Below are 24350 nucleotides of genomic sequence, written 5' to 3'. Positions count from 1 at the left end.
GGGCTTTGAGCACCTTACCCATTCGTTTCGGCTGCTGGACTGGAGTTCTGAACACTTTAGCCATCCATTACGGCTGCCGGAATGGGTCTGCCAGTACCTTAGCCATCCATTCCGGCTGCCGGAATGGGTCTGCCAGTATCTTAGCCATCCATTCCGGCTGCCGGAATGGGTCTGCCAGTATCTTAACCATTAATTTTGGGTGCCAGAATGGAGGTCGTCAGTACATTAATCATCCATTCTGGCTGCCGGAATGGGGCTATGAGTACATTAATCATCCATTCTGGGTGTTGGAATGGGGCTTTGAGCACCTTACCCATTCGTTTCGGCTGCTGGACTGGAGTTCTGAACACCTTAGCCATCCATTCCGGCTGCCAGAATGGGTCTGCCAACACCTTAGCCCTCCATTTCGGGTGCCAGAATGGAGGACTGAGTACAGTAAGCATTCATTAGGGCTGCCGGAATGAGGTTCTGAACACCTTAGCCATCCATTCCGGCACCCAGAATTTATGGCTAAGGTACTCAGACATCCATTCCTGTACCCAGAATGGATGGTCAAGGTACTCAGACATCCATTTCGGCACCCACAATGGATGGCTAAGGTACTCAGAGCCCCATTCTGCCAGCCGGAATAGATGGTTAGAGTACTCTGAGCCCCACTCTGACACTTGGAATAGTTGTCTACAATACTTAGAGCCCAATTCTAGTAGCCGGGATGGATGACTAAGGTTCTCAGGCATCCATTCCGGCACCTGGATTGAATGGTTAAGGTTCACAGATATCCATTCCGGCACCCGGAATGAATGGCTAAGATATTGAGACGTCCATTCTGGTAGCCGGAATGGATGGCTAAGGTACTCTAAGCACCACTCTGGCAGTCGGAATGGATTCTTAGGGTACTCTGAGCCCCATTCCAACTGCCGGAATGGATGAATAATGTACTCAGAGCCCTATTCCTGCACCTGGCATAATAATCTAAAATACTAAGAGCCCAATTCCGGCAGCCGAAATGGATGGCTAAGGTCCTCGGAGCTCAATTCCGGCAGCCGGAATAGATGGCTAAGATACTCGGAGCTCCATTTCGGCAGCCGGAAAAGAGGGCTAAGATACTCAGAGCTCCATTCCGGCAGCTGGAATGGATGGTTAAGGTCCTCGGAGCTCCATTCCGGCAGCTTAAATGGATGGGTAATGCACTCAGTGCTCCATTCAGACATACATTCAGGCAGGTAGAACGGACAACTAGAATATATAGCTATGATAAACAGAAATGTATATATATAAATATATTATACATACACACACACACGTACACACCATATAATATATATGCAATATAATATGTGTAACAGTTGTTAAACATATTACAGAGAATATATCTGTGCAGCAGAACAGAATGCACTATACAGGCAGAGAAAACACAACAAGCGTCACACAAGACACCAAGCAGCAGAGGGGGCTGTAGTAAGCTGACTCATTCCAGTGTTCCGGCATTCTGGCAATTCCGGCTTTTACCTAATCCCGTTTTGATGGGAAGAGTTGGTTTTTTTTAACCATCATCACAATGATACAAATAAATCAAAGGTTGAGTTAGTTATGCAGGTTTTGTTCTATGGGAGAGAACTGAGGAATGTAGCTATGAGAAAACACATCGAGGAATTAATCTGCAAATCTGGTTCAGCGAGAATCAGTTAACCTCTTCCATGCTACAGCAAAGCAAAAAGCAGCAGAAGAGAAGACGTTTTAAAGGTTTCAGTTACTTTTTCTTCCCACCCCCCTCCTCCTCCTCCCTTTTTATGACTGTAAATGTAAATAAACAGCTAAATTTACCCCTGCCGAACCTGCAGGTATACCAGGAAGGAAACATGTGACTGTGCTTTTCCTGTTCAAATCCCTTCAGCAGATGGAGCCCTGAATCTGGTTTATAAAGTATGGACAAGCCGAGGGCTGAGTCCTGATTGGGCCCCGCTCCAGCCAACCCCGGAGTCCCCCGTCCAAACAATGCACACTTCTTTTGTGTGAGTGTGGAGCTGGCTTATGATATTAGGTCTATTTTTGGCGGTGCTCCTCCTCCTGCCGATCTATTTCTGTCAGTTTCAGCTCGGGGCAGTGGTGTTACGAGGCTGTGTGCACACCCAGAACAGCCTGGACACAGCCATTCACATTTAGGGCAGGTGAATCAAGCGCTGCCAATACTGCACACTGCACTGGGCACGTTGCTGATTGTCACTGGGGGGTTTAGCAAAGAAAGTGGCAGTTTTCTGCTTTTCATTTTTTTGTGTGCAGCGTGCTTGACTTCCCTGCCCCCCTGCCTCCTCGGCTGAGCTGAGTGAGCTGCTGGCTCTGTAGCTGAATGGGAAGCAAAGTTTCTTTCTACTTGCGGTAACATATAGACCTTGTACGGACAGAGGCTGCCGTGGAGCTGGATTTGGAGTTTTCTTGTTGGATTGCATTCTTCTTTCACTGACTGTTCCTTGCCCTTCCCTGCACATAGCACGCTGAGGGTCACGGTGCCCTCCAGGAGCCCAGCAGATCGTGACGCTTGAGTCCTAATAGTGTTATGGAATTTAGATGGGGCTTGGTGTGACCCTTCAGTCAATGTGACATTCGGGGGCTTCTCCGGGGATCACACTCCCTGTACAGCATTGTCAGTGTCTGGTCTGCTGCAGTGAGTGCACACTCAGGACAGAGGACCTGGTGCCCGCTGCCACCCCTTCATACACTCGCCTCCATGCCGGGATTACATCAAATGTTAAACACTATTTACGAGGCTGATTCCGCTTCTTCCACGGATGGCATCAGACGGGGCGATCCGGGGCTGAGGTTCGGGCACAAGAGCGGCGCCGCTGGAGCAGGTAGGACTGTCCCTTTTATCTGTATCCTTATTATTACTGTAACTGTAAATCAGAGTTAGGGAACCTGTAGAACTACAAGTTCAAGCATGGCCTGGCAGACTCCGCAACAGCTGGAGAGACACAAGTTTCCTAACTTTTATAGACTTTTTGTGTGTCTGATTAACGTGTAAGTTTGTGAAACATTAAAATGGTAATGATTGCTGAACTAATTTTTTTATTGAAAAAGTATCTTTATTTGCATAAAGGCACAAAAAACATACAATACATTACATTGCAGTGTACACAGTACACTGTGAAGCACAATACAAGGTATAAGGTACAAGATATGGCATCCTACGCTATACATCAGATACTGCACTTAACAAGCCAAACATAAACAAAATAACATTTCCAAATAAGCAGTGGTTGTGGGGGCGGTAGGTGAGAGGGGTAGGGTGGGAAGATCACATGCGAAGCTTTTATTAAGATAGACACAAACAGGAAAGGGTGCATAACTCAAGGCAAAACATTACAACAAAACTTCAAACAGTGATGGGAGAACTAACTGCTGAACTAATACCCCAATTAACTCTTCCTAGCCCCGTCAGATTGAAGATCTGAAGCCCCCCTATAGTTTTAGGGCCAAGACTGAACATAAATGTACAGATCTTACTAGAAATGTTCCCCACTTTAAGTCCTCCTGGCCTTGTCTTGTAACTTGGGGAGACTTGACGTCCACACCCTTTGAGACATTGCAGAAAAGGGTATTGCAACTACTAACACTGATCATCCCACCATACCCACTAATAATGTTGTCATCCAAAATATAAGGTTTGTATTTCTATACCTGCCGGTGAGGAGACAATGATTCATGTTTTCTCTAATTGTGGGATGACAAGTGTGACACTGTGTGACAGATACAAAACTCCTATACAGAAATAGGAGTAAGTGGAATAGGAGCAGGATGCACCCCATGACCTTTCAAAGCCTGTAATTCGATAAGTATTACAATAGCTGCACGAACATAATGCAAAACTGTTCACCTAGATTATTATAGTAACCTTCTAGTGAAATGACATATCACCTTGACCTTTGTACCTGTGCTTCAGGTTCACAATAATGTGCTGTACAAAATGTGGAGTCCAGTGTGTAACCTATATATTACCCCCTAGCTTCCTTCTTAAACAATGTACCACTGTTTTGTTTTGCAATTTTAATATGGCTTAACAGCAGAATGTAACATTTCTAACAGCAATATTATTAGCACCGTAAATGAGGTTTAGCTTTTGCAGCTACCTTAGTGTTGCCAAGCCTTATAAAACATGATGCAGATATAAACAGCATGATTTTGGCAATCTCTTTACCTCATAACTTCAGATGTTGCAACTTGCTGCTGCAAGTCTTCAGTGGACTGAAGCCATTTTTTTTTGCAAATAAATATATACAAACACGAGACAGCAAGACATGACATTTGCTGCATATGTCATTAGCCTGAAACAAAATCCTTGTGTTCGCATTTTATAGGGAAACTGTATGACTTCTAAAATATTTCCAGTTTATTTGTAGCTGTTTCTATTATGTGTTTGAGCACTCAGGAAGCATCATATGTGAGAAGAAGCAGATGTCTGGGGCAGACATGTTTGAGCATTCTCCTTCTAGGGAATTAGGATCTTTTAACATTACAGTGTTTACAAATGTAAACAGAACACTTCTTGTCATGAGAGATGGGGACAAGTTTTGCATTAACGCTGCACAATAGTTTGCATAATCTTGTATGTCATCGTTTAAAAATAAGGGGACATCCTCTTAAAATTCTGGTGGAGGAGAAAAGCTCATAAGTAATGTTAAAAATGTTAAGTAGTAGATGTAGCAACAGATGGAAAATGTAAACATGCTTGGGGTATACACAGGTTTATTTTGAGAATAAACCATTAAGAAGTAATACTTGCCAGGTTTGTTGTTCTCCGTCACCCTTCTAAGTGAGAAAAACAGTTTCCTAAATATAGGCCCATATATTACTGTGTCTCTTTACAATTATGCGTTTCAGGTTAGGGGAGGAAAGTAATGCATCTAGTTACATAGATTAAAATAGTAAACAGGCAACTAAAGTGTTAAAAATGTACTCTGAACATATTTTAGCATGGTGATGCAAATTTTCATGTCACCAGGAAAGAACAGAGCTCTAACAAATCATTAGCCAAAAAGATCCAGAGATCAGTCTCGCAGTAAAGCATTTTATTTTTAGCTGGATGTGTGTTGCTTTAAGATTTATTTATTTATTTTTTTACAATGGAGGGAGGAACAATTGGTGTTGATAAACGCAATCTTAAAAGTTTCTAGGCACTTCCTCCTACGGGACAATTATTTGTATTCACAAATTTCCTGTCTTGAGAGGTGTACTTTGGCACATACCTGCGGTGTTTGAAAAGTTTTGCAGTACCAGCTTGAAACATGTGATGGTATTGTAATAACACCCATATTTACAAAGTGGTGATTTACTATCAGATACCTTATATCCATGAGAATCACATTACTACTGGGACATGAAAAGGCCTCTAGACTTTTTCTGGCTCAGAGATGACTTTCATTGTAAAATCAATCAGTGAGCGCAATTTCCGAGAGACGTTTTCTAAGAAAAAACAAGGAAAATGTGTAATGCAATATACTAAATGGCATAATGCACCAATATATATAGTTTTAGTTGTAGTTTTTTTTTTTTAAATTAATCTGGGAAATCTGTTAAACGTAATTCTAACCTAACCCCGTGCAGACACTATGAGGTAATCATTGTGTTTAATGATGTAATAATCATTGTCATGCTTTGTTACTAGTCTCTTAAGCCTACTTTAAATACATTGGATTAGTTTTTTTTTAAAACTTTTATAGGGCTCTGCACAGCTTAGTTAAAGCAGCTCTGAATTTCTGTACATACTGTCATTGTACTTGATTTGCAACCTGTTCTTCTTTTGTAGTCTTTGTATTAAGATAAAGGGCTGATTTCTGATATCAGCTTCTGTGCAGCTGTAGCCTCATATAATAGCTATGTCTATTCTACTTGAAAACATACTCTTAGTTCTAAATACAGTCTCGTAAGAAGAACAAAAGATTGCCTTTAAAGAAAGCAAACACCAAGGGCTTGTTAGGGCTTGCACCCCAATTTATGAGATGTCATTTAAATGAAATACTTTGGAAACTGAAGCAGTTATAAATAGCTTCTTGGTTGTATTCACAGACTATTTATTTTAGGGAAGTGTGTATCACAAGCTATGATTGCTTGTTTGGGCATCTTATGGCCATTCAGGCTCACAGAGGGTATATGGCAGTGTTAGATTAAGCAACATTATTGTCAAAAATGAAGTCCTGTGCCAGTGTCATTAGACAGCCAAGTTAAAAAAAGACTTGATATAAAGTCAGGTTGGTTGGTCAGAGGGCTCTTTCTGCACGTCCTCATCTGTGATCTTTCACCATTGTTCTTCAAACTTTTTTTAAGTTCCATTCTCTTGGAATGTGGTGGATTTCATTTGCTCGTATTCATGGATTGCACTGTAACGTGGTTTGTCCAGGAGTAAATTGTCTTCCTTAATTTGCTTTGCTCCTAACGCAGCATCAAGCCCCAAGTGCAGATATTTGTGTGTTGTACAGTATGGTGCACTTAGATCTGTAATTGGAGGTATGATAAATGGTTAAATTATGTGTACATTATAGCTGCAAAAAGATAATAAAACAAGCTAAGAATTGAATTGCAGCGACCTGCTGATTTGTATCACTAAATGACAATACATTTTTTTAAAGAAAACAGATTTAGTGCAGTTTGACATCAGGAAATGAAATGCTTGTTTTTGTTTTAACAGGGCTCACAACACATTACAACCAACCTCACACAATGAAAAGGTTACTATGATGGTTTTTTTGCTACTGTAAATAGAATGCTGTATTTGTGACGTTTTAAAAGCTTAAGTGATTAACTCAGTATTTGATAGCAGATAGGACCCTACAGGTCTATCTAGTCGTCCCTTTTCTTTTTGTGTGTTTGTTTTTTGGGTTTGCATAATAACGTCTCAAAAATTCTCATGCAATGTATGACACTATATTTCAATAAGGCTGCACAGACTAGAGATCAATGAACATTTGCAAATCAATTTTAAAATTAATTGCAAAAAAAAAATAAATGCATTGCCCGTAGCAACAAAAATGCAAGAATACATGCACAGAACATTTAATAAATATCTCCTAACCTTTCTTAGGTCAGTTGCCCACTAGTGTGAAAACCACACTTTCACTAGCATCCTTCAGATATCTAATTCTTTAATGCAAATATATAATCAGCAAAAAATATGTCAATGCGTAAAAGCATGGAGACATTGTCAAGAGGTTCAGTTGTTGTTCAGACCAAACACCAGAATGTGGAAGAAATGTGATCTAAGTGACTTTGATTGTGGTACCAGATGGGTGGTTGGAGTATTTCAGAAACTGCTGATCACCTCACTCACAAATTAGCGTTTACAGAGAATAGTGTGCAAAACAAAAAACTTCCAATGAGCGGCAGTTCTGTGGGTATAATGCCTTATTAATGAGAGGTCAGAGGTGAATATCCAGACTGGTTCAAGCTTACAGGAAGGTGACTGAGGCCATAGTGGACACATGTTCTCCAAAACTGGACAGTTGAAGATTGAACATATTGCCTGGTCTGATGAATCTCGATATTTGCTGCATCCTGGAAGGGTCACAATTTGGCATAAACAGTTGAGTGGGTGCACTCCAGTGGCCTCCGCAGTCACCAGATCTCAGTCCAATGGAGCACCTCTGAGATGTGGTGGAATGTGAGATTTGCAGCACAAATGTGCAGCCGACAAATCTGCAACTGTGTGATGCTGTCATGTCCACATGGACCAGAATCTCTAAGGAACATTTCTAGCACCTTGTTAAATCCTTGAATATAGCCTATTCTGGGGGCAAGAGGTGATGTTACCCAGTACTAGAAATGTGTATTTATTAATAAAGGGACTACTGAGTTGCAGATTGTAGAAATTAATATTTTTTTTGCAAACATTCTTTAAGAGCTCTTTCACACCTATCTGTTTTTACTGCCTTGTAACACATTCATATTCATAAATACATAAAATATGCTATAAGAGTCAACAGTGCTGTTCCCACCACTGTGTTCTAGAGTGGCAACGCTGCCTTTAAAATGCAAGCATGCGGCACTGCCTATATCTCATGCGTTAACATGCGCTGCCAGTACAATAGACTGTATTGGTTATAGCACATACTTGCCAACTCTCCCGGAATGTCCGGGAGACTCCCGAAATTCGGGTCCCGGGAGAGCTGGCAAATCTCCCGCATCCCGCTGCAGCCACCGCTAAATGACACGATTCAGCCAGAATCGCGGCATTTTCGCCACGGGGGCGGGGCTAAAATGACGCAATTTGTCTTGCCCTGACCCGCCCCCTCCCGCCCTCCAGTCACGCCCATCTCCCGGAATCAGAATACAGAAAGTAGGTAAGTATGTTATAGCACAATAATTGAAAAGCACATGTGAAATACAATAAAAAGCATCTTAAATTATTTTTTAATACTCATCTTTACCCATTTTCCATGGCGAACTCTAAAAGTAACTGAAGTGGTCTCACACAGTCATGCGTGCTCCATTTGTGCAAGGCATTATCCTTCTTTAAGAACCAACGTTATTGTTCTTTTTCTTGGGACACATATAGTCACGTGTTCTAACTTTTACACCACGCTTGGCGTTATATGTGATTAGTGGTTGATGGATAAAACATCAATTAACGGAGGATCAGGAGTGTTGAAACCTCACTGAACTTTACCAACCAAACAAACGGTATTTCTGTAGTTCTCAGAAACAACTGATTGACTAATCTCATTTACCCAGCCCTAAATATGACTAAATATCTTGACTTACTGAATATCTTGACCAGTTTGTCCTTTAGAGCCACGTCAATGAGAAGAAATGTTGGCACAGATCGCATTGTAAAGAGATTACTGATTATGGTGTGTGTATTACTCATCTGCACAATGACTTTGCCCCAAGTCTTATCATTGTAACTGATTATCATTAACTCCATTCAATTCTGACAGGCAACCAGTGTGTCTATGTCAGTGTTGGCTAACCTGTGACACTCCAGGTGTACAAGTTCCAGCATGCTTTGCCAATATATAGCAGCTTATTGCTGGAAGGGTATGCTGGGACTTGTAGTTTCAAAACACCTGGAGTGTCTCAGGTTAGCCAACACTGGTCTATGTCCTCCTGGGCAGACCAGATTCTGTGGTACGTGTGCCCACTAGTAACCCTCTTATAGATTTAAGGGGTAACGTCTGTAAAATATAACTATAATAAATTGACTTTTTTTTTTTTTGTTCCTTTACTTCTCTATGTAGAAAAATTTGAAATGCAGAATGATTGGCTTGTCATATATTTAACCTGTTTCAATGTAGATTTGGGGGTAAATGTATCAAGCTGAGAGTTTTTTCCGGCGGGTTTGAAAAACTAATCAGATTCTAGCTGTCATTTATTTAGTACATTCTACAAAATGACAGCTAGAATCTGATTGGTTGCCTTAGGCAACATCTTCAGTTTTCAAACCCGTCGGAAAACTCTCAGCTTGATACATTTACCCCTTGGTTTGTTTCTTTTGTTACTGAAACCGTTTGACTCGTATTTGTAATACTATTTCTAATCATAAATTAGCGGAAATTTAATTGAAATGACAGTTTATTGATTGGAAACTGTCTGCAGTAATATTAATCAGGGTTGAGCCGACTGTAAATCAGTAGATGCTTGATGTGTGTATTCTATTCTCATATAAGTGGTCCTGGCGTTTTTCGAACTCGCTCTCCTTGTTTATGTGAGATGATTTCTCGACAGACAGGTGTATAAATAATAACCTGTATAATTGTAAACTAAGATAAATATGGCTGCATTAAGTCTGGAAGAGTTACAAGATTAGTCAACTGTGAAGAAAGAGCCATGACCTCATCTTATGACTGGTAAGTGTGGAAATTGTGAGGTCTAGTCTTGTTTGAGGGAGACCAGCACAACATGTGATCTCAGTTGGACTTCCAGCATTTGCACATAGCAAAGACCTAGCATGTTAGCAGCTGTGTCTATAAATTGCTAATGCTTTCTTGTGTCACTATAGATGCACTTAGCAGCATATGTCGTAAACCTTTTACAACTAAAGTTCAGTGTGTTTTTCTAGTTAGGCAACAAGGCATCCCTTATTAATAGTTATACCATTATAAAAGACATACATTACCTTTGGCTGTGTTTGTGTAAACATCACCCTGTGGTATTGACTGTCTTATCAGAAAACCTACTCACCTTACAATACAGTTCCATATTCAAAGGGTTAGAATGAGTAAGCCTTCCTATTACTTGAGGTGATGGTCTGTTAAAAGTCTTATTTTTGTTTTGAATAGGAAGGTTAGTTGAAGCCTGCCTTATCCTCACCTAGAGATCTTCCCAAGAGATTGTGGGTCATGTCTGCAATGCAAACCTTGCAGCTGTTTGCCTGTTACATGGATGCAGACTGTCAGTTTGTCACTGAATGATGTATGTTGGTGTTTGGTTTTCTTTTACTGTGCTTTTCATGCGGTTACGTCTTTAACGTTCTCTGTTTCTATCCTTTTGGTTGTATTACATTTTTAACTGTAACAAAATATATAAAAAATATATAGATATTATTAGTAATTTTTCTTTACTTGGTGATCCTTAGAAAATTTTGGTTCAGAATTGAGCTGTATATTCATCTGGGGGATGAGTATTTAGGAGACCCCTTTTTTTTTTCTTGTTTATCGGGCATTAGTTCATTCAAAAAACAAAAGTCTACCACATACTTGCCAAATCTCCCAGAATGTCCGGGAGACTTCAGAAACCCGGGTAGGTCTCCCAGACTCCCGGACGAGCCAGCATCCCGCAGTTTGCTAGCTAAAATAATGCTATTTGTGGTGAATCGTGTCATGTTGGCTCCGCCTCTGCGACAAAGTGACATTCCTGTTGCACGGGGCAGGCCAAAATGACGAGATTGACTGCGCTCCACCCCCTCCCGCCCTCCAGTCACGCCCCCTGTCCGGGATCTCCCGGACTTCACTATATGAAAGTAGGCAAGTATGGTCTACCACCTGTACCAGGGTGTCGCCTAGTATTACAAGGGCTGATTAGTATGTGAAATGTTGGGTAACAATGCCCTAGAGGTGCTACAAGTGTTACCTTACCAGTGTTAGGGGATATTGGGAAATATTAGTATACTCACAGATGTATCCACCCTGCATTAACACCTTCCTACTTTTTCCTTGTATTTTTATTTTTATGTTCAGTCACACTATCAGCAAAAGCAAACAAAGAAGAAAGCTGTACATTTATATAAACCGCACTTATAATACTTGCAATTATTTGCCTGTCACAAGCTGTTCTATGATCTTTCGAAAGTGGAATTGCTCCTATGCTAGTTGAAGTTCTATAGCACCTATGTTATACTATATCTGGGATACAGCGTCAACCTACTGCATTATGTTGATGAACATTTTAATCATTCATTGCAGATCAAAAAATGTTGAATAATTGTAACCAATTGAAAACTAAACACAAAATTATATTTTGTACTATTATTTTATGAGAGATTCATCTAATAATGCCTTCACTCTGACATATAGGTATTCCTTATCTTGCATAGTGAACATACATTTTTTGAGTATTTGTATTTATTGACATTGCTGGGAGATCTCGATCTACTTGTGTGATCTGTTTATTTAAATAAAATATGTATATTTCAGTGTGTTGGTGTCTCTAGTGGCTAAATAGCCATCGAAGACAGGAAAACATTTGTTTTTGAGCAAAGGATCTCTCAGCCCTAAGTCTATTCTTACGTTTTATATCACAAGCAGAGCTTTAGCTAATATTCTGCTTAAGGATAAGTCATTCTTCAAATAGTAGAGGTTCAAAAAATTGCAAAAACTGTCAAAAATAATATAATATTTCCCAGTTGTCTGAGAAAGGTAAGATACAGTAACTCATTTCACCTTGTCAGCAGAACGCTTTTTTTTTATTTTTATTTTCCTTTTAAACCAGATTCTTGCAGTCTCTCTTCACTAGAATACAACATTATTTGAGCTGATAGATAAAGCAGAAAACAGCTGTTACTTGCTAGTGTCCACTTAGATGTTTTTCACAGAGCCTTGTAAGCAGCTAATTAATTTATTCCAAGTCTTTCTCCAGTGTGTTTGTTTACAAGGCAGCTTGATTAAATTAATGGTGATACAGGTATCCTAGGTAGTCTAAATTACATTTGTTCTTTTCATTTTATTATTTGCAAGAGTTAATTGCTACAATTGAATTACGTGTTTATAGATGATCACTCAGGAACTTCCCCTCCACGAATAAGTAACAGATATTAGGAGCAATGAAGTAGTCTGTATGTACAGGTAAAATACAGTCTGATGTCTTCAAATTGCCTGTTTAGTAGATGTTAGATCACAAATTAAAAAATAAAATATTTCAGATCTCTTTAATTAACTATTTTTGTGTCTTCCTATTTGGTGCTAATATTATGCCAGATAACATTTTAAGCCTTTCCATAGTGTACATTACAGACACTATTTTTGCAGGGGAACCAGTATTCATCAGAGTACTAGGAACTGATGACTTCAGGAAGGCATTACTCTGTGAAGTCACTAGGGGCCTGATTCATTAAGGATCTTAACTTAAGAAACTTCTTATTTCAGTCTCCTGGACAAAACCATGTTACAATGAAAAAAACAGTATTTAACTTATGTGCAAAACAGAATTCTAATTTGCACCCCTTGCATTGTAACATGGTTTTGTCCAGGAGACTGAAATAAAAAATTTCTTAAGTGAAGATCCTTAATGAATCAGGCCCTAGGTCATAGTGGATTAGTAGATTACATATGCACTGCTTCCTCTGTCTATAGGTAACTGGTCCACTAGCAAACAATAAAAAAAAATCATAACTTCCCTCGAAAATTGTAAAGTATGACAGATGCTATGTTGCCTGACACTAGATTTATAGATATATGTAAGGTTACTGATTACATTTTAATTGATATATTTTGCAATATAAATTCAATGGTAGCCACAGAAAGGGTTAATGGATTGGGAGAGAAAATGATCTAGAATCACTGCTCACTGCCTGTCATCTGCTTGGTATTTATATAGTCAGCAAAGAGGTGCTTGTCTCCAAATGGTGAGGGATACCTTCTGAATGTGTCCTTGGTGCACCATGGGTATGAGTCCTAGTTGTCTGCATAGAATGAGAGATTTAAGATATATCTGCAGAGTAAGTGGTTAATTAACCATTTCTCTCCAAGACAAGTAATGCATGTGTACCCTTTAGCTTTTTCTTTTCTAGGCACTAAAATGTACTTTTAAAGTTTTGTGTATGTGGAGGTGAATCAAAAAATAACTTATTTTATTCAGCAGTCACTTTAAGTTTTAAATTAGTAGCGGATTTCCTGTTCATTGCTATTTTCATTGAATACAAGTTGATGAAATTGTTGACATATAACTTTATCAGGATTAGGTATTTGTACAACATACTGTAAACTGGTGAATATAATGACATTTAATGCAAACTATCAATATAAACGTAATTATATATTAATAACTAGTTTAGTTTAATAACTGAATGGTTTTACAAATATAGGATCGATGCATCCATCCTAAGTGGCATGAAACAGTAATTGCAATTTACAAGTTATGAAACCCTGATCTAGATAATGTGTTTAATAAAATACTAGAATGTACATGTTACTTCACTTATGTACTTGTGTTACAGATTATGGTAATGTTATGTTTGTTTGGTAGCAGATATGTAGAATTTTTAATCTCTTGAATAACTTTTCATTGTCCCTTATAACCATCTCCTATTTCCATCTTCAAACTTACTCCCATGAACTGTCAGTATAGCCAGGTACCGCTTTAGTATAGGCAGGTACTGCTTTAGTATAGGCAGGAACTGCTTTAGTATAGGCGGGTAATGCTTTAGTATAGGCAGGTACTGCTTTAGTATAGCCAGTTACCACTTTAGTATAGCCAGTTACCGCTTTAGTATAGGCAGGTACTGCTTTAGTATAGGCAGGGACTGCTTTAGTATAGCCAGTTACCACTTTAGTATAGGCAGGTACTGCTTTAGTATAGGCAGGTACTGCTTTAGTATCGGCAGGTACTGCTTTAGTATAGGCAGGTACTGCTTTATATAGGCAGGTACTGCTTTAGTATAGCCAGGGATTCCTCTCTCTATAAATTTATCCACTAATCTTTAAGGGCCTGATTCATTAAGAAAAGTTAAGTAAAAAATGAGTAAGTAGTCTCCTGGACAAAACCATGTTACAATGCAAGAGGTGCAAATTAGTTTTCTATTTTGCACATAAGTTAAATACTGTCTGTTTTTTCATGTAACACACAAATATCAACTTTAAATTTCATTGTACAAATAAGCTATCAAAAACTGACAGTATTTAACTTATGTGCAAAATAGAAAACTAATTTGCACCCCTTGCATTGTAGCATGGTTTTGTCCAGGAGACTACTTACTCAATCTTTTTACTTAACTTTCCTTAATGAATCAGGTCCTAAAGCTTTAAGCCGTCCCCGAAAACACCTCTGCAAGGAAGTTTATCACATTCTATAGCCATCCTGATTAGGAAAGACAATCTCTCCATCTATCCACATAATGCTTCATTTATACTTCTCGTTAGCATTTCCTTAATCTTGGGGAACCTCCAGTGACCTCTGCTCCTTAAAGTAGTTTATTTCTGTGTTCGGATAGAAACCATCTGTCTGGCTGCTCCATTCAGTACCCTTTTACATTTATATGTCACGGGTTCACCTCTTACATTGTAAGCAGGGAATTCTTACCTTTTGTCTTCTGTAATAATATCAATATATATGTCCTGCGTTGTACAGAGAAATAGGTTGACTCCTTATTAATAAATGATAATAGTAGTACTTTAAGATCCACTCATAAGTGTACCCAGCTGTATACTGTAAGGTGAACTCAGCAATGCTGTTTTACTGAGAAATCATTTAATACACATCCCTCCTACTTCTCTATTTCTATTCTCAAGAACATGCTTTAAACATCTCTAGGAGGAGATTTCTATCTCTCATTCCCAGGGACCTGTTTGGGTTCCCTACTTGTGACTGCCATATAGATTGCCCCTGCTGTCTTAGATCATTGCCAAGGGATCTGAGCTCTGGGAAAGACATAGTTCTGTCTCAGGCTGCAGGGGTCTTTTGTAGAAGGGTTACTTGACAGCGGAAGATGTCATGTTGTTGACTCCTTCTCAGCTTTGAAGTAAAAATAGCTGCCTGCTCCCTTGAGTACTAAGTGCTATTTAATTAGATGGTCCACATGCTCCAGTATTTCAGTTAAGATAATCCCATAGTGAATGTTTTTTTTTTTATCTCCACCTGGTGAAGTGTTCTTTAAATGAATGGACATAAAAAGCTAACTCTGAATGCTGTCATGACACAACATGCATTAATATATACAGTAATAGTAATTAATTTAAAGCAATTATATTCTGAGAGTGATCTTTCCCAGCATCAACGCGGTTTTATGATAATAATAATAATAAGGGTGTATTTATAGGATGCGCATAAATACAATATGGATATGCAAAGTTACCAAAGCAATTATGAAGTCACAAATATTTGTTTCTGCCAGGAACTTTTTTTATAATAATTTTTTTGTTTCCTATTTTCTCCTTTGGTTAGTAAAAACAGATAGTAGTTAGTTTTGTAAAGAGACCAGGGGGTATATTTACTAAACTGCGGGTTTTAAAAAGTAGAGATGTTGCCTATAGCAACCAATCGGATGCAAGCTGTCATTTATTTAGTACATTCTACAAAATGACAGCTAGAATCTGATTGGTTGCTATAGGCAACATCTCCACTTTTTCAAACCCGCAGTTTAGTAAATCTAGCCCCAGGTATTCTGCTCATGTTTACATTTATAAATATGTTTTAGATGCGCTATATTATTTTAAATCCACTTAGATACACAAATAACATATTCACTGATTAATTTTATTTAAAACATATTTCTATTGGAATGTTCATGTAATACAGCAGGCGTTCTAAGTTTTCATGTATCTTAACAATATCACACTGCTTAGATTAGAATTCTGCAGCAAAATATTAAATATCTCTCTTTGTGCTACCTGATTTATAACACTCGCTTTGCTCACCAAGGGTGCACAAAAGCCCATTAAAACCCATTCTGTTTTGTGCCACCCTCTCTGTAATGCCAGTGCTGGCATGCATTCAAGCTGTTGATATAAAGAGGAAGCTATGTAATAGATATGACATGATTACTGTGACAAAATCAGTATAGAACAAGTTAGGACCATAATAGCACACAATGTATACTAATAATACTAAGGGCTAGATTTACTAAGCTGCGGGTTTGAAAAAGTGGGGATGTTTCCTATAGCAACCAATCAGATTCTAGCTGTCATTTTGTATAAGGTACTAAATAAATGAAAGCTAGAATCTGATTGGTTGCTATAGGCAACATCCCCACTTTTTCAAACCCGCAGCTTAGTAAATCTAGCCCTAAAAGTCCAAGCAAGAGACACTGATTATTTTTAAATTATGTTTGGACTGGCATCTCTTATGTATCATTTTACTCAGACTATCTGCTTGTGATAGCTTTAGATAACCCCTTGTTGGAGAGGAGTAGAGTTTTGTCTATTTCTAGCGTCTACAAATTTTATTATTTGACTGCTGCCAAATTGTTTTAAAAGCCAACTATGAAAACAAATTTCAGGGCTCAAATTGTCCTTTGCATTTTCATATCTACAAATGATATTTACAAATTAAAAACAATAAATCATTGAAAGCCTCTTTTTAAACAACTTTCTTTTGTCTGAACCATTAATAAAAGTTTTGTAAATTGATTTGTGAGAAACAACATATATAAGGACACAGGGATCCCTTGCTGCAGATTGGGCAGAGCCCTAAACCCTCCAGACTCTGCTGCAGCTGGTGATAGTCACAGACTATCTAATTTCACAGGAAGAAGTATAAACAAAAATACAATGGGGTTTTTTGGTTGTTTGTTTTTAAATCATTATTAGGCTGTATTTAAATAACCCTTCAACCTATTTGAAAATTATTCTTTGTGAATCATCATGAACGGTAATGAACCGTCCAGAAATTGTATCGACAGAAATCCCCAGTTTGTTTTTGACATTGTAGAGTTTTGCAATAGTAATTTGACTGGCAGGATGCGTCTCTGCCTCCTTCTCTCTGGTGTAAGCCGGGAGAGTTAGTTCTGCCAGTCATAGCTTGCCGGCTTCCCAGCCAGAAGTCACGCTGCAGCCCGCCATTGACGTCTGTATTCCCTTTTATATCTCCCAGTCTGGAGCTTGTATACGTCACAACACTAAAAAATAGCAGAGCATGTTCTGCTTTCTTCTGAAAACACCCAGCAGAAGTTCATTAGGAAATTAAACCTCCTCCCCGACTGTTAACCATCCCAGCTCCTCACACACAGCTCAGATTTGTCTTCTCTATTTCTATTTTGTTTGTTCTCATGTTCATTAGGTTTACAAGGGAATATTATTTCTATGATAAATTAATAGGACAATAATTTTCTGTAGAGGTGTACAAGGACATAAAATAAAGTCCAATAGAAAAGGTAGTGAATATTCTGCTCACAAGAGCTTACGATCTAGACATGCATTCTTAGCTATAAAATTAGCTTTGGCTTTAAAAAAGCGTATTCCCACCTGTGATCACTAATGTTATTGGAGTGCACAGATATCACTCAATTTGTATTGCAAAGGGGCAGCATTACTGTGAGTGCAAACCTACGTCGAGAAAGTGCTTTGAAAATAAGTTATTTTGTCATCACGGGGAAAAGATGGATCCCAACTTAAAAAACATTGGCACATAGCAACCTTTTCTATGCATAGAGATAACACTGTCTCATAATATATATATTTGAAGAAAATTAAAGCTATATTTTGTTTCTATTGTTACACTTTAAATAAATAAATTCCCTTCTTATAGAATGTTGTGCCAATTATTATTTTTCCAGATTAGGCATTTTGCCCAAATAAAAGGTTACATGTAAAACGTGTTTTGCTATTTTTACTGTACCCACTTCTGTGTTATTAATATGTCCTTCCTGACGTTAAACACATGTAGATAAAACCAATGAATACCTTGTACAGGGGCATTGGCAAAGTTTCCTGACAAGTGGAAATAATTTCTAGGTAAAATAAGGTTGAAAGAATTTTCCTACAGACCTTTTCAAACAGGTGCAGGAATTTAGTTCCTGTAAATTCCCCCAGCTCTGTATACGGGGTTTTCCTTATGTGCTCAGTACAGATCTATGTATAGGCATTTGTCTGACATCTTGTCACATAGATCTGTATTCCATTGTGTGGAGATGTTTCAGAGTCTTCAGCTAGAACATGAAGGCTTGTGACCAAGTCATATAAAGTGAAAACTCTTAAGAAGTATTTAGTTGCTAAGGATTTTTTGTGTACCACAAACTCTGCAGATTCACAATGATTCTTTATGTCGGCAACTGCAGCTACTTGTCCTACAAGTACATTTTAAAGTGCATACCCGCTTCATAATCTCTGGAGACACCCGGTATTATCAATCTGTACCTAGTTGTACAGGGTGGCATATGCTGCAGAATATATACAGAACAGTATTCATTTACTATTACATTACACTTGATTTACTTTGCATGCTGAAAGAGGCACGCATGCTTGGCTGCTGGTATACAACAGTGATTGGCTCTGGTGTCTTTTTTATGACGTGAGGTGCATCCACTTTTATCCACCTAGAGGACATGTGCCAATACATATAAGGCCAGTATCACTATTTCCTTTATACGATTGTAAAGCATTCTAACCTGATGACTGCGGAATATTGCAGAACGCAAAATTCTGCAGCGTTGTACAGAGAATGCACTCACCTCAGTCCCTACCCCATTGGAGCTTACAATCTAAATTTCCTAACACACACACAGACTAGGGTCAATTTGATATCAGCCAATTAACCTACTAGCATGCTTTTTTTTTGGATTGTGGGAGGAAACCGGAGATATTGTCGGGAATCGAACCCATGATCCCAGTGCTGTGAGGCAGAAGTGCTAAGCACTAAGCCACCATGCTGCCCCCAGTACTAACCAGATCTCAACTATTGCTTTAGGTGGCCCAACGATCTATAAGACAATTTATGGTAATGTTTTCTTATATATTGGCAGCTACTTGTGTGCAGCACTTAGAAATAATTGCATAAACACATGGTTAAGGAAATACCCAATCAAGCAGTGTGGCAAAATGTTTGGTCTTAATAGCATGTGGCATGTTGTAAATAAGCGTGGCAGGGATTATTGGGGATATGAACATGTCCTGAGGGTAGAAATGTAATTACAGTATGTACTTATATACATATTTCTATAGATCACTTACTCCAACTAGAAGTACCATGGTTTATTGAGTCGAAATACCTTCATTATTGTTAATTGTTATGCAGTTGTACAGCAAACAGATTTCCCATCTGTCAAGGTTTATGATGGCTATCCAGGCAGTATTGGTTAAAAGAAAGAATTTGAAGAAATGAGACTGCAATGCTTTGTGTAACAGTTGCTCTTGGTTAATCTCATACCTTGTTTGTTGCTATGCTATAATGCAGTAGCCGGCAGCCCAGTGGTAGCATTTAATGGAAAACAAACCTGTTTTCATATAGTGATTTAAGTCACTAGGTGTACAGTAGTTTTCAGCTTTTCGTGTTTATGCGGAATTCTTCTTAGCATTTTGAATAAACAGCGTGATGGTTGGTATCAGTTCCTTGTTTATACAATGTTCTACAGAATCTGTTCTACACAATACCCAGTGATTCACTGAGCTCTTCTCACGTGAGAGAGCAGCAGATGAGCTTCTGTGTTTCCTCAGATGAGGTCTACTGGACAAACATGGCTGCCTTGTGCAAGGCGAGATTAAAGTCCTGCTAGGATTTATGGATTTTGTAAAATGGTTTATCCCCATTTGTTGCATTACAATTATACTAATCCCTATTGTTTTGTTATTAAGGAGGTTGTTCACTTGTGGACTACCCCTCCTCAGTATATCATAAGCCACCTCCTTGATTCTTATCTGCCATCAAATTCTATGATTCTATTTAACTTATACAGCAGACGCAGATGACATCCCTTTATCTGTCCATGTAGTTTTGGTTGTTGTAATTCACCAGTGGAAATTCATTCATGTTGCCCATACAGGTAAATATGAAGAAAAATAAAAAATTGAAAGTATAATATAAATGTAAACGATATATATTGTTGAATTTTGTACATAAAAAAGAACGTTCTTGCTAACTTTTTTCCTTGTAGTCGTATGAACATATAGTAGCCCAGTTCTGCTCCATTCCACAGGAGCATGGAATGAGCTAATATTCGGGATCGCTGAATCCTGTGGGGTTTGCAAAGTCTACAAAATGCCAGCAGACCGTTCATGCAGCCTGTATCCCTATAGTGACCAATGGTCCCTATATTTAGCTCAGGCTTTGTTCAGCGGAGCCTGGGCTCCAGCATACGTGCACTAAATGATGCTTATCGAGCATGTGATTTTCAAACCAAATTAGGGGGCCATGTATTTTGGAAAGATCGTTTGTCCCAACATTTAAAACTATCAGGATTAGATTTTGTATGAATACCTGTCTGCTCAGCCACTGATCCACATTTGTTTTATGCAACTAAATCAGAAAGTACTGTCTTAGCTTTAATTCTGACCAATGCTGAGAACCTGAAGGCCATATAATTACATGGGTGGTCTCCACAACACTTATTTTCTTTTTCTTTTCTTAGACCCTGGACATGCTTTAGAGGGTTTATATGAGCTTTTTTTGTTGGCGATAATGACCAGAGAAACAAGAATAGGCATCATTTTGGCAGAGCACCTCTTTTATGGCTGCTACCGCAGGTCATTAGTGTCATTACATCTTGAGTCACCAAATAATGTTGGTATCCTGTAGGCATTCTTCCTGCAGGAGATGAGAGAGGCCGGTCTGGGGCTCTGCAGGCGGTGTCTTGGTCCAACGTAAGCTTCAGATGTGTCATTTCCACCACTATGTCAATATGCTCCTTTTATTGAATGACTACACCTTGCATTAGGAACTTAACCCTGACACAGAGGAGATACGCTTCCTCTTATTTCATTATTATGCTTTCATTCACCCAATTATTCACACTGAGCTATAGCTGGCATTGGGCATAGCTCGCCTCTGAAACGTTTATTATACTTGACACAGAGAGCTGAGTAGGGGATATCAAATAAATGTCAAGCTGCATTGAAACAAATAACTTGATATTCAGCCCCCAAAGTGATTTGTCCTCAGCCACATGGAGTGCTGGCAGGACTTAGGGACTTACGCCCACAACGTTGTGATTTAAAGAGCTGTGCTGTATGTAATAAGCAGACAGCATTACTTCCCAAAGAAAGCCACAAAGTCTCCTATTGGCACCGGGTCAGATTGCCAACTGCGCCTGTGATCGGTTTTGCAGAGGAGCTGCCAAGTGCATTAAGGAGGAAACCGATCCTGTGTATTTAAACAAATCAGTCATGATCCTTAAGCAATAACTTCTAAAAGCCCAATATGCGTGCTTGTCTATCTGAATGTAGTTTGTTCTTAGGCCCCCTTCGTGCTGTTCTCTGCCATATGTCTGAATGCTGCCAAGCAGGTCTGTCCACTTAGTGACTCTTGATATCCTAGCATAGATGTTTAACCCATTCTCAAGTGAAAGGAGATTTTGGTCTGTAGGGGTAATAATGTGTAAGTAATAATGTATCTGAGAAAGGTTTATTCAGAAAAACCGTTCCCTTGTTTGTCATTCACTAAGTAATGTAAAGTTATTCACAAAGAAAATCCTTCTCCATTGACTAAAGGGCACACGGTACCCATCTTGTAGAATAAAACTGGAGCGCTGCCATATCTAGATAGATGCTCTGGTTAAAAGCCAGCGGTGGCATCATTAATGGCACTGGTGTATGCCAATGAATGTGCTGTATCCTGCGCCGCCGCGGCGGTACCAAGCAATGTGGCAGCTCGTACTTCTGTTATTAAATAGCCACTAAGCTGACAGTAGGGGCTGCCTTATAGAAGAAGAGCATTTAATAACATTCACAAGAACATATGTGGGAGTTTTATATTTTGAGTAAAGTGCTTGTGGGGGAGATATTTATTGGAAGACTCTGCAGTCAGCCTCTCTTAGCCATCTTTATCCAAGTAGTAAATACAATGTAATATATCTCAAGTTCAGGCAGGATTTGTGAATGTCATTACTAGATATTTTATACTAAACACATTGTAATTGAGAGTTAGAGGCATTTCAATTAAAATATGCAAATTAGGTTATCCCTATAGGAATGCTTTGTGCTAATGTTTCTTTAACATTCATTGAAAATAATGTGAAAATAAAATATTCAATGAAACTATTTAAGATTATTTTAACCAAAAGTCCCTGTCCACAATACACTTATTATCTACACAAGGTGTAGGCAGAGCATTGTAACAGCTAAATTCATTTTCAACCTGTTAATTCACAAATAACCACTAGTTGCCTCCACTTTGCGGAGGCAATGGGCAATGGGCCTTCTACATGGCCTCAGACATAATATCACTGCTTCCTAGTGTATTGAAAGGCTACACTCTGATGAATATTGGTTCTGCCCAAAATGACTGCCTCCAATATGTGTTGTTAACAAGGCTAGTAAGGTAAAGACATACCAACCTTATGTTGGCCAGGTCCGGGAGACCCTGGAGGGCAGGAGGGGTGTATGGGTGGAGGGGGCGGGGCTTCACGTTTCGCATCATTTTGGCCCGGACCCCGGTGATGTAAAGCCTATTTTGGGTCTTATTACAGTGTAAAAAGACCCCACACAAGCATTACATCACTGGGGGCGGGGCCAAAATGATGCAAATCGTAAAGCCCCCCCCACCGCCCGTACATTCCGGCTTTAATTTTATTGAAGTGGGCAGATGGGCCAGATGCAGGAGAATCACCAGCTCTCCTGGGAGTCCTTGAGACCTACCCGAAATTCGGGAGTCTCCCGGACATTCCGGGAGAGTTGGCATGTATGGGTAAAGAGAGGGAAATAGGGTAGTTGAAGACATGTAGCCATATGCTAATCTGCACAGCCCACCCACAAGCCAGAGGTTATTGCATACTGTGACTTAACAGTTCCACAAAGCTGGAGAGCTACAGGTTGTCTCTCTCTTTGTGCAGTATCTGAGATTGTGAGCCTTCTCGACATATGAAGCAATGGTTTGCTTACAACCATGCTTATGTACCGTACCCCCCCAAACATCAACCCCATAGAAAAATGTTCTTGCAATGTTTTATTTTATGTAAAAGTATTTTGTCATTTCAATTTATTTTTTTAGAACATGTGTATTATTATTATTGAGTGTGGTCAATGATTTTTCTACAGTTGGTCCAGTAATATAGCTATTGACGTTATCTCAGCATCGATCTGTATACAAATGAAGGTCAGCTCACTTGCGTTAAAAGAGCATTATACTAAGCGTACTCTTGTCAAGTGAAATAAGCACAGTCCCATGTGAGTAGATGAAGTTATTGCTTATAAATGCTTAATAAGTATTCTATCACTTGATTATTTGACCAATAAGCATTACTGTTTGATCGCATCTCATTTGATCGGAGCAAGCGATGTGGCAGCTATCACTTATATTTATAAAAGCAAATATGAAAAAATGCATGAGATTTCTTGCACCAAATAACTTCATGCTTTTATTTTTTTACTGAATATTTGTAGCAAAATAAGTTGCAGACATTGGGCCCGATACTGAGTTAGGAGCAAAACAAAAACAAGGAGTAAATTTGCACCTGGACAAACCATGTTACAATGCAAGGGGTACAAATTTCTTTGCACCAAGGAAAATACTGGTTGTTTTTTCATGTAGCACACAAATACCTGATAGCTTTATTTTTTACACTGAAATTAAAGTTGATTTATGACATGCCCTACCCAAACTATCTATCTGTCTGTACATTTTTAAATTTACCTCCCCCTCCAATGCAACATGGTTTTGCCAAGGTGCAAATTTGCTCCTTTTCTTTGCTTCTAACTCGACATTAAGCCCATTACCTGTATTGGGTAGGGCAGTGACATATTTATGAAGGACATCTCTCTATATAGACTTATCGCTATTAATGTGCTGTTTCTAATTGTGTGATTTCATTAAGACAGGTCTGACAGTAATACAAACAGATGATATATCCCAGCCCGGGAGCACATAGCTACCAAAAATATCATTGCTAAATACAAAGTGACTCAGAAGCTTAAATTAACCTGGTGTTTTCTCCACCCCTTTGTAGACTTCTGTGGGAACTAAACTGTATAAAAGGCTTTTAGTCTTGAAACATGGCTGTAATGATGATGGGCGTGTGGCTGTATGACAATTAGTTAATCTTAAGACTTGTGAAAATAAAAATAGAGAGG

General features: G+C 38.9%; 1 protein-coding gene across 6 annotated transcripts in view; it reads left to right on the top strand.

The window, feature by feature from the left end:
* The window catches only part of HDAC7 (histone deacetylase 7), a 273723-nt gene that overhangs the window by 170316 nt on the left and 79057 nt on the right, over positions 1-24350 (top strand). Inside the window, exon 1 of one of the 6 annotated variants that reach the window (XM_075199265.1) lies at positions 1949-2849. The exons of 3 other annotated variants lie outside the window; for them this stretch is intronic. In XM_075199265.1, coding sequence (XP_075055366.1) covers positions 2726-2849 — 124 coding nt within the window. In that variant the 5' untranslated portion in view covers positions 1949-2725. Of the gene's footprint in view, positions 1-1948; positions 2850-24350 lie in introns of those variants that run through there. 2 more of the 6 variants (XM_075199267.1, XM_075199261.1) reach the window with 2 other exon arrangements.

Source organism: Mixophyes fleayi, chromosome 2 (assembly GCF_038048845.1).
Source record: "Mixophyes fleayi isolate aMixFle1 chromosome 2, aMixFle1.hap1, whole genome shotgun sequence".
Lineage (NCBI taxonomy): Eukaryota > Metazoa > Chordata > Amphibia > Anura > Limnodynastidae > Mixophyes > Mixophyes fleayi.
Note: the sequence above shows the minus strand (reverse complement) of the source record. Positions and strands in the feature narration are given on the sequence as shown.